This window comes from Rhea pennata, chromosome 4, assembly GCF_028389875.1.
Source record: "Rhea pennata isolate bPtePen1 chromosome 4, bPtePen1.pri, whole genome shotgun sequence".
In the NCBI taxonomy this organism is placed as follows: domain Eukaryota; kingdom Metazoa; phylum Chordata; class Aves; order Rheiformes; family Rheidae; genus Rhea; species Rhea pennata.
Window position 1 is genome coordinate 42,439,717 of NC_084666.1, and position 15,740 is coordinate 42,455,456.

Below are 15,740 nucleotides of genomic sequence, written 5' to 3' on the forward strand. Positions count from 1 at the left end.
GCTTGTATTTCAGTGCTCATACCTACTACTCATCATTTTAATTAACTAACCTGGAAGCCTTAAATTACACACTGCAGTTTTCACTTTTTGCTTGATTCCATAGAGGTTTAAAAGAATTCACCTACAAACCTTCTTTCCATTTTACTTCTCATCTCAGGGGAACAACTAGCCAAGCCACTAAGGCAATACAAATATGAGGCTTTTGTTTAAAAAGAACTTGCAGGCCAGAAAAAGATGTGACCTACGACTTTTTCTTTTCTTTTTTTTTTTTTTAAGGAACATGAATTAAACAGGAATGAAGAATTAACAATACAAATTAATCCACTGAGAAAAGACTAAATGCAGTTGATAAATAGTATGCGTCACAAAGTAAGCATATAAAACAAAACACAGTATATTATATGATGAAACATGAAGGCTGGGATTCATCACATTTAACCATAACCTTTTGCACGAATGCTTACATTAGAAGTCTGCCTAAAATGGGCTCCTTTTATAGTCAGTGGAGAAAACAGACATTTTCAGAGGACAATGCAGCCCACCTAAGAGCTCTATCTGTTAAAATTGCAAAGTAAGATTATAGCATGAATAGCCAAGTATAGCATGTGAGCTTTAAATCACATACCCCATTTAAAAGTTAAAAATTAGGTGGAATGAACACACAACTAATTCTAATGTAGTTCTAATGATAAATTGACTGAACATAGTAGTGACTCCATTTTTACAGATAAAAATTTTTGCTTACTATGAAATAGCAGGGCCAGTCTCACATTTTTCATCTTCTACATAACTTAAAGGCTTGAGATATTGATCACAAGATTATAGAAATATACATGACTTTTCCTGGATAAAGTGAATGAAGAATTATTTATATGATGGTAAGGTCACTTTTTGATAAAATCATGTGATTACATTTTACTGCCTTCAACAAAATGCCTCACAAAATCTTAGGAAATCATTGTGTTTTATACATGCCCTGGAGTTCACATTAACCTCACCATAATATAACATGCCTTTAGTCCAAACCAACAATAAAATGTTGTTTTCATTAGAAACTGTTAAGGAACTCTGCAAATGTGGAGGGTGATGATAATTTCTTTCAAAAAGAACAGTTAAGTCAAAGTAATCAATTCTTTTGAAAGGAGCAGAATTATCAAAATCAGTCCAAGTCAGATCAAGGAATTCTTCATAGTCAGGTTAACATTCATAAACAGTCTAATTTTAATTAAGACTAAAAAATAAAACAACTGCCTTCAGTGGAGTCATTTTATACCTTTATAAAGATTGAAGCCCTTTTTTCTACAGCTTGTGTATTCTTTTCCTTATTTAATCAAGTAAAAGAAAACATCAGCTTCTTAAGACACAATAGATAGGACCTACAGTATTTTCCTAGGGAGCACAAACCCCCTCTTAATCCTTTTTTGAATGATCTAATAAAAATAGAAGCAATTAAATACCTCAGCCAGCAAAGCAATTTGGAGTATTATATCTCTAGGAAACACTACGAGGACTGCCTAACACAGCTGCCTAACCATATATCTCTGTGAATTTCCATTGACTTCAGTGGGAGCACGAACGGCATTAACAACTAGCTGCAAACGTGATCTATAAACGCGCCTACCACACCTCCTCGATTTTCAGCAGCATTTTCCAAGCACTACATTCGACTCGTTTTATTCTGTATCTCTATCTTAAATTGAGCTTTAGGATGACCTAGGAAGAAGGGACGAATTTACAAATATTAGGAAAATATTTTTTACGTAAGAAAAAAAAACATTAAAGAAGCAAAATCTTTTATTTTCAAAAAAATCAGTGCTACTAAGGAAATTATAAAGAATACAAAGTTATTCAAGGCTCTTAAAAATAAAACAAATGCCTTTTTAAAACTTGCTCGGCATGTACAGACAGCCATCTTATTGCCTGCAAATCCTACAGCACTCCCGAGATCTGCGCATGAGCCTGCAGGCTCGTAAGGACACTGGACATCCCACGCTGGCCATGGGCAGCGTTAAAGTCCGGCTGCAAGAGACTACCTAGGCTAAACCCTGCCCCTGAGGACTCCAGAGGAACTGGCATACGTGCTCCTACAGCACAAAAAGGGGTTTCACTGGAAAGTTAGCTGTGGCCTCTCCGTTCTTCTGCAGTACGATGGAGGCGCAACTAGGGTCACATTTGCCCTCTGGTTTCAGCGCCCGCAGAAGGTAAGTCTGCAGCCTACCCCCAGCAAAGCTTCAGGAGAAAGGCAGAACTTCCTTAAATGTTCTGGAAGGAAATCTGCTCCCCGACACACAAAGAAAACCCAGACGCAGGAGGCTACCTAAAAGGTAGCTAGACTCATTAGTAGGGTTTAACCATTTTTTATTCTGCATTTTATTTTATACCCCCATACACCCAGGCAGAGACACCAAGAGCTGCCCTAGTCGCGTACCCAGTTTAAAACCGACCGTGCTCTTGTTGCCTTACTGCCTGAAGCGCAGCACGTGTTTAAAGAGGGTTGCAAGCATAAGTGTTCAGAGGAGAGAAGCTGAACAGCAGAGGATGGAAAAAGGACAGTACAGCATGGTCAGACCAGCGTCTCTTGTACTCCCGATACAAAGCAGGCTGCTTATACCCATATCTGTATAGCATTTGCCATAAAGGAGCTGAATATGAACTCACTGCACTCAGAGACTAGTCCCAAATTCTTCAGAAAAAAAAATGCCAAACAAGCAGCCATTGATAAAAACTGATGCTTGCTTCAACTTTGAACATGCAAAAATTAGATTTGCTCTCTAATATCCAGTTTTAACAACAAGCTCTTGCCATAGTCAATTTGTATTAATGTTTTTGCCAAATTAGGAGATACTAATAGAGCCCATCAAATAGCTCACAAGATTTTCACTTCTAAACTGCAAGAAGGAGGGGAAAAAAAAGAAGCTTTACAAAATTATGTGCAAATAACTGTAAATGATAACATTAGAGCAGCAGCATCTGATGACATCACCGTAACCAAGAGAACAGTTACGTGCTTTCTAACATCATCGTTGCTAAAACGTCTTATTGCCTACACGAGTTCAATGTTCTCCTAGTGAAGCGCAGCAGCACCGCAAGGCCCTAAGGTCCAGCTGTCTCCTCCCTCTCCCGTGCCACAGCTCTAAGGGAGCACGGCACAGACTCCTGCCCACGCTGTGCTGAAACCACTGCATCTTCCTACACATTTGTTTCTTCTTCTTGCTGTTGCTTTTCTTTTTCAGAAAAAAACACTTACTCACAGGTCTCTAGAATGGCTGCAGAATCGCTTAAATTTACAAAATAATTTTAAAAAAAACCTCTAAAAAGTGCTTTTGTGCAACAGTGAAACAAACATCCTACATAACCTTTTTTTTTTTTTTTTTTTTTTTTTTTGCCATGAACTTTCAGCTTGACATTGTATCACAGAAGGTATGAGATCACATGGCTTGTGCCACACCTGAACGAGGGAGCACTTCGGTGACAGTGACGACAATGACTTCTGTAGCATTCATTAATATACAGGGGATGCACAATTTTCATTTGTTTTGTCTGTCCTTCAAAAAAAATTTTTTCAGGTGCAAATAGCTGCAGTGCTTGCAGTGATCTTGCAAGGCAGAGCTGGAGAGTCAGAAACTTGAGAGCCTGACACGGGGCTACTTTGGGGAGGGCAGTGCAGAAGCAATTTTGCAAGCCAACCAGCTTACTGAAGCTTAGCACCACCACCGACCCACCCCACGGCAACAAGGAGGGTCTTTCCCAGAGCGACAGTTCCAAAAGTGAACGTAGCTGAGTGCCACCTCAGAAGAGTCACAGAAGTCTCACACTGCAGGGTCACACAGCTAATGCACGCCTGTTTCGCACACTTCACACACAACGTGCTCGCTCCTCGTCACTGAGACCTACCTCACGGGCTTACAATGTTTTGTTGTCATTGAAAACTGAAAAGCCCAAAGGTACCATTTTCTAGAGAATCAGATATAGCACTCAACTACAAATAAACCTTTTTCAAGTGTTTTTAAAAAAAATGCCTTTTGAGGGAAAGGTGAAAAATAAAACTAGCAAAATTGAAAAAGTCTTCTAAATGAAATGCTATTTTGAAAAAATGAAGAATATTTTGCTTCCAAAATGCCAACGTTCTGATATTTTTCAGGATTCCTTTTTTCTGCCTGTAGCATGAAAACTTTGATGAAAATGGCACAAATTCGCAGAGCATTTTGTTATCACAAAATCCGCATTTTCAGCCATTCTCTCTCCTCTGTTTGATGCAAAGTAGTTTCCAGAGCCTGTCTCTGTGACAATGGAACCAGCTGATTAATAATCCTTACTAGGAAGATTTCTTGATAAAACTATAGCACTGAAAAATAACAACTATAAAAACTTAGTATTTTTAAATAGAAGTAGGACTTGAGAGAAATTTTTGGCTACAACTTTTTCATATAAAGAATAAAGCCCCTAAGAACCTTGAAAATGTCATAATGTTTCATTTTCATGTTAGAAGTGAAGCATGAACAGAAAGATCTTGCGCCACCAAAATCAATGGTACAAATGAGTCAGAAGTGGCAGCGTATCTAAACAAATGGCTGAACATTAATGGTGCAACAACTGCTTTCTGCATTAATCAGTTCTGAATATATTTCTTTGCTGTTTAAAGGATACAACCTTATGCCCAAAATGAGCTTTTTATGGTAGGTAATTAAAAAAAAAAAAAAGACCTCAAGAGCTCAGCATCTATCAAGTGTTTGTTCAAAAGAACATCAGATATCCAAAGCAAGAGTTTATTTGCTACTCTCAAACTCAGTCAGGATTCTCCTGCATCTTAATTAAAGCAAAATATTGGTTTCTTTGTTCCAGAAATGATCTGTGCATTTCTATCAATTGTTCTCTTGTTTTCCTTTGGTGCATCCTCAACTTGCCATACTCTCCTTCTCTTCGCCTTGCTGTCTACTATCTTCTGTCAACTTTGCTAATTCTCTGGCAAGCACAGGGACAAAATCATATTTTTTTTGCTTGATCAAAGCCACTCTAAATTTTTTGATCAGTTCCAGTCTAGGTTTAGATAACACCTTTAACATGTAATCACTGCTATAGTCTCATTAAAATCTTTCTCTGCCTTAACCTCTAGTCCTCACTGATTAAAAGTGAAGTTATCGGCATGGAACAGCTTCCTCAGTACGAAACTATTTGTTAAAGGTCAAACACCTTCATCTTCTGGTTTTCCTTCTCTTTATTCAACAATTTCTTTTCCTTCAGTGATTCCCAAGATCTGTTCTCCCATTTGAGCGCACTATCAGCCTAAAGAAACTGCAGCTACCAAGTAAAAAAAAAGAAAAAAAAAAAGAAAAAAAAAAGTAAAGTATTAGAACAAACTGTTTGGCAAGAATCAAAAGGGAGATAGAGGTATTCAAGTTTGCACAGAAGACAGTACATTCTCTAGTATTTAATGCATGATCAGAAACTTTTGGCATTCTCACACTTTTGACATTTAGCATGCCTCTGGGAATAGCTTAGCAAAGGCCATTTCAGTCTTCCAAGTGACTAATCTGTGTTTCAAAGATTTGCCAAGATATTTTATATGCTTATGCAAGACATTAGACTTATTGATATGGAGCCATTCTTGTTTCTAAAGTACTATCAGGCTTCAAAAAAAAAAAAAAAAAAAAAAAAAACTCTTAACATACATTCATCCTAGCAAAAGATGAGGCCTTAAGGATTCATTGCAGCTGCTTTAGTAATCAAAAGCACTTCTCTACAATTTTACTTTACCCCTCTCTCATGTATTTTTTTAAAAATATTGCCAACGAATTTATTTCACAAAGAACAAATCTTTTAAAATATAGGTCAATTCATATGTCTATGTATGACAAAATGCATTCACATGTTGCTGCAAGGGCATGCAACATGCATGATTATGTAGTATATGCATGTATGTGCAGGATTTGCTTACAATCAGCTTCATGCAAAAACATAAACAGAATAGCAGAAGATGTATTTTCATACTCCTTTATCTCTTCAAAAATATCATTTAATCATCAGCTTCCTCACTAAAAGGACAGAATTCTTATTGTTTTTTTCCACAGCAGCTCACTAAAAAATTCAGGTATCATCCCTGCATACTTACCAAGCTTCTAGAAGCACAAGCAGTCTACAGATCATACACCCATGAGCCACATTATATATTTCATTTATAGATGTACATATTTAAAAATAAACTATAAGACTTAGGAGATCTTGTAGGAACAGGATATGTTCAGGAGTAATGACTCCTGTTAAACTTGTCTTGAAGAAAGGAGGAAAAAAAAATATATGTGTGTGTATATACATGGGTGTATACACACACACACAAACATATGTGTGTATATGTATGCATATATTTATGCACGTGTCTGTGCATCTCTATCATTCTTTAATAATAGATGAAAATAAATCAGATGGGTCCTGATCCTGCAAGCTTTAATTGCACAAAATATCCATATTCATATTCTCACTCTCATCAAGGGTGGATTCTCAGAATGAGCAAGAATTTCACCCCTTAGGTAAAGGCTGCAAAATCAGCCTTCTATTTCCTGCCAAGGTTGTTACAAGGCTCCACTTCTTTTACTACACACCTTAAAAAAGCTCGCGTATGAAAATAAATAGTGCTAAATTTTACTACACAGTAGAAGAAAATGTATGTTATTAAGAAGAAAATACCTCTAATATAATCTTTAGCAAAATATTTGGGTGTTTACATTCTGGAACATAGATGCACATACATTATCAGTGTTTTTGCAGTGATTTCGAAGGATATTGAGCGTAGCGAGGCATGGGGTCTGACTGGCTGCCCTTCCTCAGAGGGCCTGAGTGCCTCTCATGTGCCACTGCAGATAACAAAAGCTGCAGAAGCTCTCCACTTTTCAAGAAATACTCAGTACCTCGCAGAATGAGACTGAAGAGTCAAATGAAAGAATTAATTTGCTCTGGTTCAAATCCCAGCTGATCCTCTAGAGGGGAAGAAAAAAAAGAAAAAAAAAAGCAGGATTTTCAGTATTTGCCACTACAAATTGCCAGCACTCATCATATTCCCTGACATGTAATCTGAACGCTAAAAGACATGGCGTTTTTGGCCAGATACGGCTCCTTTTGTGATGGATTGAGTGTGTTCTAGGAAACGGGGAATGTCCATGACATCCACTGTGGCCATGTGTGGATTTCATCCAAAGGAAACGTCTCTGCTGTTTGTTCTCGCTCCTTGATGTAAAGTTGGATCCTCTTTTGCCGGGGCTCCACGGCAAACCCTTTCTCCGCCGCTGACACCAGCGGGAGGAAGAGCACGTCTCCAGGAAGAATCACGCTCTCCGTCTCAGACTGCATTCAGTGCTATTTTTCTCCCCCTTTCAGCCAGCTTGAAAGAAGTGCCAAGGAAACAGGCTGTAACAGCAGCCCACTGACTCTAACGCTCACAAAGTCACAGTAATAACCGTGCCTCGTTCCAGTGTGTAAATTACACAAGGGTGATAGAGTAAGCTTAGCTTCTATATCACTCTTCTTGTCGAGATGGCAACACACCACAAAGAAATTTTTCAAATTCCACTGCGATTTCTATGATTATTTTTCATTTGAAGGCAAGGCTTTGTTATGCTGCCCTCCTCTTCAGTCTTCCTCATGTCCTACGATCCCACGATCTCTAATTTTTAATGCTATTATCAATAACCTTTATGCAGTCAGTAAAAATCTAAGTCCCCTAAAGATGCAAAGCAAGGTTGGATTCGGCTCAAAAAACTAAAGGTAAAGCCCTAGCCGTAGAGAGCCAGTCCCAAAGCTCTGCAGAACCACATCTCCAGCTAAAGATCAGACTTCCTGGCCAGTCCCGTAACCTACTGATGGGAACGTCAAGACCTTACCGCAGGTGGCTTAATTCGGCCAGGCCTCGGGTAGCCAGCACCTTTCAGGATTAGGTCGTTTCGAGTACAGACATAAATGACAGCATCAGTTCTGAAATCTGAACTGATGAAAAATGCACGCTCGTAGGTGTAAAAGGAATGCACAGAACTCACATCTCCCTTTACAGCTGTCTAAAATGAAAGAGGGAAAGAAAGAAAGAAAGAGGGAAAGAAAGAAAAAGCAAGCATATGCAAAAACATATCCTGAGCCGAAAAAAGAACCGGTGCAAACGCTGGGAACTGCCTCTCGCGCCCTGTGGCAACGCGGTTTCCGCGGGCGGCGGTGCGCAGCTGGCGCCTTCCCCGCGCAGGGCGCTCCCGCTGCCCGCGCGGTGCGGCCGCCGAGAGGCGCGGAGCGGCCCCGCGCGAGGGCGCAGCACCGCCGCAGCGCAGCCGGCAGCAGCCCGCACCCGCTAACGCTTCCCCACCACCACCACCACCACCACCACCACCACCACCCTCACCACCCTCCCCGGGCGGCGGGGGCACCGGGCTGCGGCGGGGGGTGCGCTGCGGGAGCAGGGGAGCCCGGGCGGCTGCTGCCGGAGCCGCCGCCGCCCCGCGGCACTTGCGCGGCCGCGCCGCCCGGCCTTACCGGGCTCGTGCTCGCCGGGGCGGTCCGAGACCTCGATGACCAGCAGCTCGCGGCCCTCGGCGCTGCGCCCCACGGTGTAGATCCTGGTGATGGCGGGGCACTGCAGCCACACGGCCACCAGCGCCTCCCGCAGCTCCGCGTAGCGGTGGTACTCGAAGGAGATGCCCTCCTCGGCGCTCACCCGCCGCCGCCGGCTGGCGCCGCCCGCCGGCTCCGCCGCCGCCGCCCGGCAGGCAGCGAGCACGCCGCAGAGCGCCAGCAGCGCCGGCACCCGCCGCCCGACCGGCCTGCCCGCGCCCGCGCCCATGCCCGCGTCCCTGCCCGCGCCCGCGCCGCCGCCGAGCCCGCCGCCGCCGCCGCCGCCGCCGCCGCTGCCGCCGGGAGGAGGCGGCGCCGGCGCCGGGACCCCGCCCGCGGCCGGGGAGCCCCGCGAGCGCCCCCGCGCCCTGCCCGCCGCCGCGGCGCAGCCCGCCGCCACCATTGCCGCACCGCTGCTGCTGCTTTTTTTTTTTTTTTTTTTTTTTTTTTTTTAAATCATCCGCATTTTCCCTCGAGCCTTTTTTCGCACCCCGCTTCCCGCCCCCCCCCCCCCCCCCGCGGGTTAACTCACCGGCCGAAGTGCAACTGAGCAGACGCTTCGCTCCGCTGAAACGCCGATATTCCCCCGGGATTCAAACACACTACTGCAGGATAACGCAAGGGTATTTATTTGGCTGAGGTTACAGGGCAAAATATAAACAAAGGAGCTAATGATCTTTGAAAGTAGCTTTGTGGCGTCGTGGAAACCAAAGGACAGAACGCAAGCGATAACAAAGAATATTTTCTGATACTGAGGAACGCTTACTCAGAGAGCAAATCCCGCTATGTTCAATGGGCCGACTGTCGTGACAAGCCGTTCACAATATATTAATAAATCACAATCTCTTCTAGAGCACAGATATTAAAAACTTCTGAAGTCATCTAGTTTTTCAACATGTGTTCATAGGAGTTTAGACTATGTCAGAAAAGCCCGTGGAAGATGACTCTTGCATTTCCCAAAGTATACCTGCTGAAGAGCAACTTGCATATAATTTTTTTTAAAAGGACACAAAGCCTCACTCAAAACTTTTCAGACGTTCAAATCTTTCTACAAATGGAACCCTGTTCCCTATAATTCCTTACCTGTTTACCTAGCCTTTTAACAAATAATCTAAAAGGTGATCCTGTAAGACATATTCCTCCATCACCAAATAACAATGTAATGAATCAGTTTTCAGAAAGTTTAATAAACTCTTTGCAACCCAATGGCTGTTTTCCTGAATTACAGGTTGTTTAGTTACAAGCAGGAAGATAATGAAGATTAACATCTTCTAGGAGAACATCCTTAATATTCCTGGCATTTGGTGATACCAGCCCTGAAAATCATACTTGCAATATAGCATGAGACACATCCGAAGTCCCACAACATGCATCCATGCCCAAGAGCCTGCCAAATGATCTGGGTACATCATCTGCAAAGCAGTTACAAGTACTTTTTGGCTGTGAGTCTACCTTGATCAGGTATTCATGGGTACAAGCACCATGCTGGCAAAGCAAAGCTCTTCATCACAGACCTGAAAATACACTTGTATTTATGTCTGTGTGTACACATATACGTGGTATCTTTCTATGTCCTGATTGTCAGTCTTGGACTAGCTGGTATGCTTTTTTTTACACAAATACCCAAAGGTCAGCTCCCCCTGACCTTACTGTCTTTCAAAGCCAACTAGGTCCAGAAGCTTCCTCGTCCCACTTTAATTCCAGGGTTATGACAATGCAGCTATGTGCAAAGGCACCTTCACAGCAGTCCTCTGAAGCCCTCAACTCTCCTTCCTTACTGCTATAAAGTTTTGGAGGATGTTTATCATGCTGTGCCATATCTGCTCTGGGTTTGCAATAATGCAAATACAAACTTGTTCTCAGCATCCCTCTGATTTCTCCCCTCCCAGTATGAATTACAGTATAATCTTGTTTACGGCTTCACATCACTTAATTTACATGTCATATATGTAACACTCTCAGAGCTCCAAGATGAACTGAAAATAAGGTCGTTGATCCAACATTCAGAAGATTCAAGTTTCCTCCTTCATGAACTTTATTGGTTAAGTTCCTCACAAGCTAAATTTTATTTTTTTCCTCCTGTACTCTCTCTTACTCCTTATATAAAAAGTAAACAAACCTACCAAACCTGTGATTTTAGAGTTACAGTATCATCATCTAGGAGAACTTTCTGATTAGTCATGAAGAACTTTATGCTGGGTAGCAACACTCATTGGCTTCCATTCAAATTTATTTCCCCAAAATATGTCACTAAAAGCGAAGATAAAATTAGACTCAACAAATCAGCTTTTTTAACTCTTCAAATAATGAATTATAATAATTCCACTACACAATTCAAGTTTCATAATTAGCCTTGAATGAATTTTCAGTAACTTCCTTACTGGTTAATCTGAAAAAAAAATTAATATGTTCCTATAAAAATAGATGCATGCATGCCTACATCTTGTGTAGAAAGTTTTGTATGCTATCAAATAAGTCTTTCATTCTGAGTTCACGGATACTAACCTCTTTTAATACGGGATTTAGAAACAAAGATTAGATTCACAGAGAGTTTAGGAACATTCACAGACCTGAGTAGGTGGACTAAATTGTTGACTTCCTTTATACTCGTTCCCTTCTCCTGTTTTCCATAGTTCAGAGATGTCCACAGTAACCTGAGATGAAGGTCAAATTTCTTCCTAATACGGAAAAAAGTTTTGCATTTGCCTGAGACTCAGAGGACTACCCTAACCACTGCAGCGTTCCCAGGCCATACCCGTAACCAGGCTCCCGGATATTCTAGCGTAAGCTAACTATGCTAACCAAAACGGGAATAGATCTCAGGTACTCCTTGCCCAGACAAATCACCTACCAGCAGATTTCAGGTCCATTTTGTCTGTCTCTCTCTTTGGTGAATGTGAACAATTTTGAGAATGTGATACAAATGCTCAAGTAGTTCTGGCTTGCCTGAACCTTTCTTTTTAGCAAATCAGCAATTCACCAGCAAGTATATACATAAATATTGTTTTTAAAAAAATCCTCACACTCAGACAGTTCTACTTATAAGACTTCAGTAACTTTGTGCTATTTCATTTGTATGACGAGATATGACGAGACAAGCAGATGAGGCTATAATATTTTTTTTCTAAACTTAATGAGAACCCTAAAGCTATTTGTAAAGCTATTTATAAATACACTGGGAACAACAGAAATCTTAACACCACTGTGATGGAGAGCAGAGATTTACATTATTAACAACAACGTACTGTTAATAAGGGTGCTACAGAAATATTCTGTTAAATTTTCTAGTTTATATTTGGAAAGAAGTAGGATGCTGCACTGTATTGTATGAGGGAGGAAGTATTTTCTAGCACACAAATAACCAAGCAGGATGCTGAACAGAGTATGTAAGAGAAGCACATTCTCAGTAAGACCAAGTCAATAGATGTTTAAAGAACTCATCAGAGGATTGTTATCGGCCTGCTATTCAGCTATACTGCATTTTGCAATCTTGAAAAAATTCTGAAATATTAGTTAAGGTATTAACAACTATTCAGAAAGAATAGTTATAGGTTATAAATGTTCTAAAAGACCAGGTCAGATCACAAAAATAAATCAATAAGGAATTCAGCTCATCAAGAAATTATGGATAGAAATATAACAGTTAAAATCAATTTAAAAAAATAAAACATCTGATCTCATTTTTGATAAATTATTGGACAAGTAGATAGAGATAATTGGAGACAACTGAATAAGCTTTAACAAAAGCTGTTTTACTGCTGATTCTGCACACAATCTCAGAGTTTAGACCTCTCCCTACCTGGCAGCTCTGGTCTCTTGAGGAACCTTCTTCAACACAGAGGCTTGTATTACTATCCCCCAAAACACCTCGCACAACTCAGCAACGGATACCTGGAAAACGGTAGTGAGATAACGGAAAGTTATGGCTTTACTCAGCACCTCGAGAGCAGGCTTAATATAAGGCAGGGCAAAGGAAATATAAATAAATAAAGAACGTATTTTTAAAAATCCAGACAGAAACAAGGCATAGGAAAGGAAAGTAAATCACCTTCAATTTACTTATTCCAACCTACCTTTTCTTCTCTGTCTCCACCTGACAGATGCTCGACTCACCCGTATCACCGAAACTCACCCCCACCAGGTATTTAGGAGCTTGGTGTATTCTTGCTGGCGAGGTGAATATCGTTATATATGTAACAAATCTATATAGAAACCTTTTATAGACTGACACATTTTACATGAATCTTAGGTATCTGACAGTCATACTGACACACTGTGTACCTACATAAATGGCAGCGGTTTATTACTGCCCCTTGTTTCAGATTACACACACAGATCACTCCTTCCGGGGTGATACTAGGCTTGAGAGACACCAACAATGCTGTTTTTGAGAGATATCATGGTGATACCACAAAATATTCTTATGCAGAGAAAGTACCATATAATACCCTTTTTAAAGTATTGAAAATTGGTTTATATATATAAGTATTGACTCACTGTCAAATGGGAGGTTTTTTTCTGGTCTTCTCCAGAGATTGGTATTTCAAATCCAGAGGCTAATTTATTCAATTATTACAGAAATAGATGTGAACCAAACCTGACAAAAATTGTGGGTGATGCACAGATTGGCAGAACAGGGAATAATAAGGATACAGGAGCTCTGGAGTATGATTTGGGTTACTTAATAAATCAAGCCCATTTAAAGAAATAATATTTCAGCACAGGAAATAGCAAACGTGATTATACCATCAATGTGGTATTGGAGAGAATGATTGAGAACTGTTACACACAGTTCTCATGCCTACACCTTGAAAAAGCTGCTGAAAATTCAGACAAGCTACAAAAGGCATTTGAGAAATAGAAAAAATACCTCACTGCAGCACAGGGTATGATACATTCTGATATGAAAAATATAATTGGAAAGTGATTTGAGTATTTATTACATTTACAGACGGAAAACATTGAGCACTGGGAGTCCTGAATCAACCACAGAAAACTGTAACAAGAACCAACGGCAAGAAGTTGCAGCCAGGGTAAATCAAGCAGAAATAGGCACACTTATTTATCCAGCTTAACCTGTTGTATTTTGTCAACAAAATTAACTATCAATGAGTTATTTCTTGATGTCTTCAAATCAAGATGGATAGGTAAGGCATTTCTCAAGATGAAACACTATTTATGCCTTTGGCAAATGTAAGTTATGAGACTCACTAAAAAAAATTCCTGTTCATTTCAATTAACCTTGGATTAGACAAAAGTCAGATACTTTTATTTATTTCACTAAATTAAGAATTAGTAGCCCTCATTCAAAGGCCTCAAATCCACATTATAAAATTCAAGCCAAAGTATCAGCTTTAATAAAAGCATGTGCTGCTATATATGTTTTTTAGCATTCGGTTCCCGGAGCTCATCTCTGGCCAGTTTTCCAGATGCAGAGAGAGTTAGACATCTCAGCAGAGGCTCATTCTGCAATAAGTTACAGAGAAGAGCCTCAAATCCCTCATCAGCGCAGCTGAGTAAACACATCCCTTTGCCAGGCTACAGAAGCATCTCCAGCTGCCCTGATCTCCTGATTTCCAATAGGCTGAACTATTACCACCTTTCTCACCTGTGATATAAATGGAGACCAGAGCATACTTACATTTTGGATAGCAATTATTTCTGCAAGCTGCTTACAGCCTTTCTGGGCTTGGGCAAGAATCAGGACTTAAATCGAGGACTTCTGCCAGGACATGGGCAGTCTGAGGTATATGCAGATACCCGGGGCAGGCAGCAACAGGGCAACAGAGAGAGACTTTGAGTATACTTTTAAAATACAGTCATTTTCCACGTGAGCCTCAAAAAAGTCCTTTTTCTGGATCTGGCCCTAAGTAACACAGTCTTCTTCAGAAACACGAGTAGGACGTAGGTCTTATGATTCTTGCTTTCCTGACACATGCACACAAGCACCTTTGCTTTTATATCTGTTCCCCAGAAAGCATAAATTATATATCAGGGTTTTTTTTTGTTTTTTTTTAATTACAAGAATCTGCATAGAATCACAGCAAGGGGATGAATTTTTCCATGTGGAGTAGTTTAATTTTAGTAATGTGAAAAACTATTTTAGTTCACGTAGTAGAAAAAATAATATGCAGTTGGAAAGTTAAATGAGTAATGGATACTTAATAGTCACCTTTGATGCAAGGATAGCACCTTCAAGAACAGCCATGAATTTTAAACTAGATCTATATGAAAAATTTGCTGTTTCTTAGAACACAAAGACTTGTTAGCTTACTGTAAATAAAGCACTCATTGCTTTTCCGCCCTAGGTTTGGAGAGAAGTTTACCAGAATACAAACTCAGACTCCAAAAGGGCAGATGATAATTGACCAAAAAAAAATAAATAAATAAAAAAACCACACACCACCAAACAAAAAAAACCCTATTCCTCCCCACTCTCTCAGTTCCATTATTACTTAAAACCACTGTTTCTCTTTTGCCTTGTATATAACAGCAAGGTATCAGGATTTTGATCACAGCTTTCCTCCCCTTTTGTAGTGGGAGTTGTCTCTTAAACAAGAACATTGTGTATGCTCCTATAGCCTTCACAGCTGTAGAACTCACCTCAGCTGCTTGGCTGGAGCACTCTGCCACTTGTAGGAATCCACAGGGGCAGGAGACTGCTTCCTCGCTGCAACAGGTACAGGCTCAAGACAGCTTCATAGGAAACAAGTTTAAGGAGGAGCTACCCAGCAGGTAGTGCTAAATCCAGTCAAAAACCTAAAGGTGGCTCAGCTTTTTTGGCTCTTCAACTGCTTCAGCAGTATTTCTACTGCACTGGGTAGAGTATCTTTCATCACTGGTGTAAGCACACCCCGCACTTTCAGTAAGCCTGGCTTTCAAAACGGCTTGTTAGTTCAGGCTGGTAGCACATATGGGCTTAGGAAATCTTAAGACCAAGTTCCTGCTAAAACTGAACAGCTAAGGGATTTCACCTGTCATAGCCAAGTGTTTTTTTCTTTCTTTTTGAGGAAAGGGTAAGAGGGAGGACAAGAAAGAATCTCACTTGGCTGTAATCAACACGGGTAGAGACAGATGAAAAGGTAGCACCAAAAACATGCAGAAGAGGAATAGAGAAGAGGAACCCCTACCATTTCTCAAGTAATATTCCAACCATT

At 40.7% G+C, this 15,740-nt stretch overlaps 1 protein-coding gene across 1 annotated transcript in view; it reads right to left on the reverse strand.

Moving 5' to 3' along the window:
• The window catches only part of CPE (carboxypeptidase E), a 58,820-nt gene extending 50,008 nt beyond the window's left edge, over positions 1-8,812 (reverse strand). The window contains exon 1 of the mRNA XM_062574937.1: positions 8,506-8,812. Within this exon, the coding sequence (XP_062430921.1) occupies positions 8,506-8,812 (307 nt within the window). The remainder of the gene's footprint in view (positions 1-8,505) is intronic.
• Positions 8,813-15,740: the final 6,928 nt, after the last annotated feature.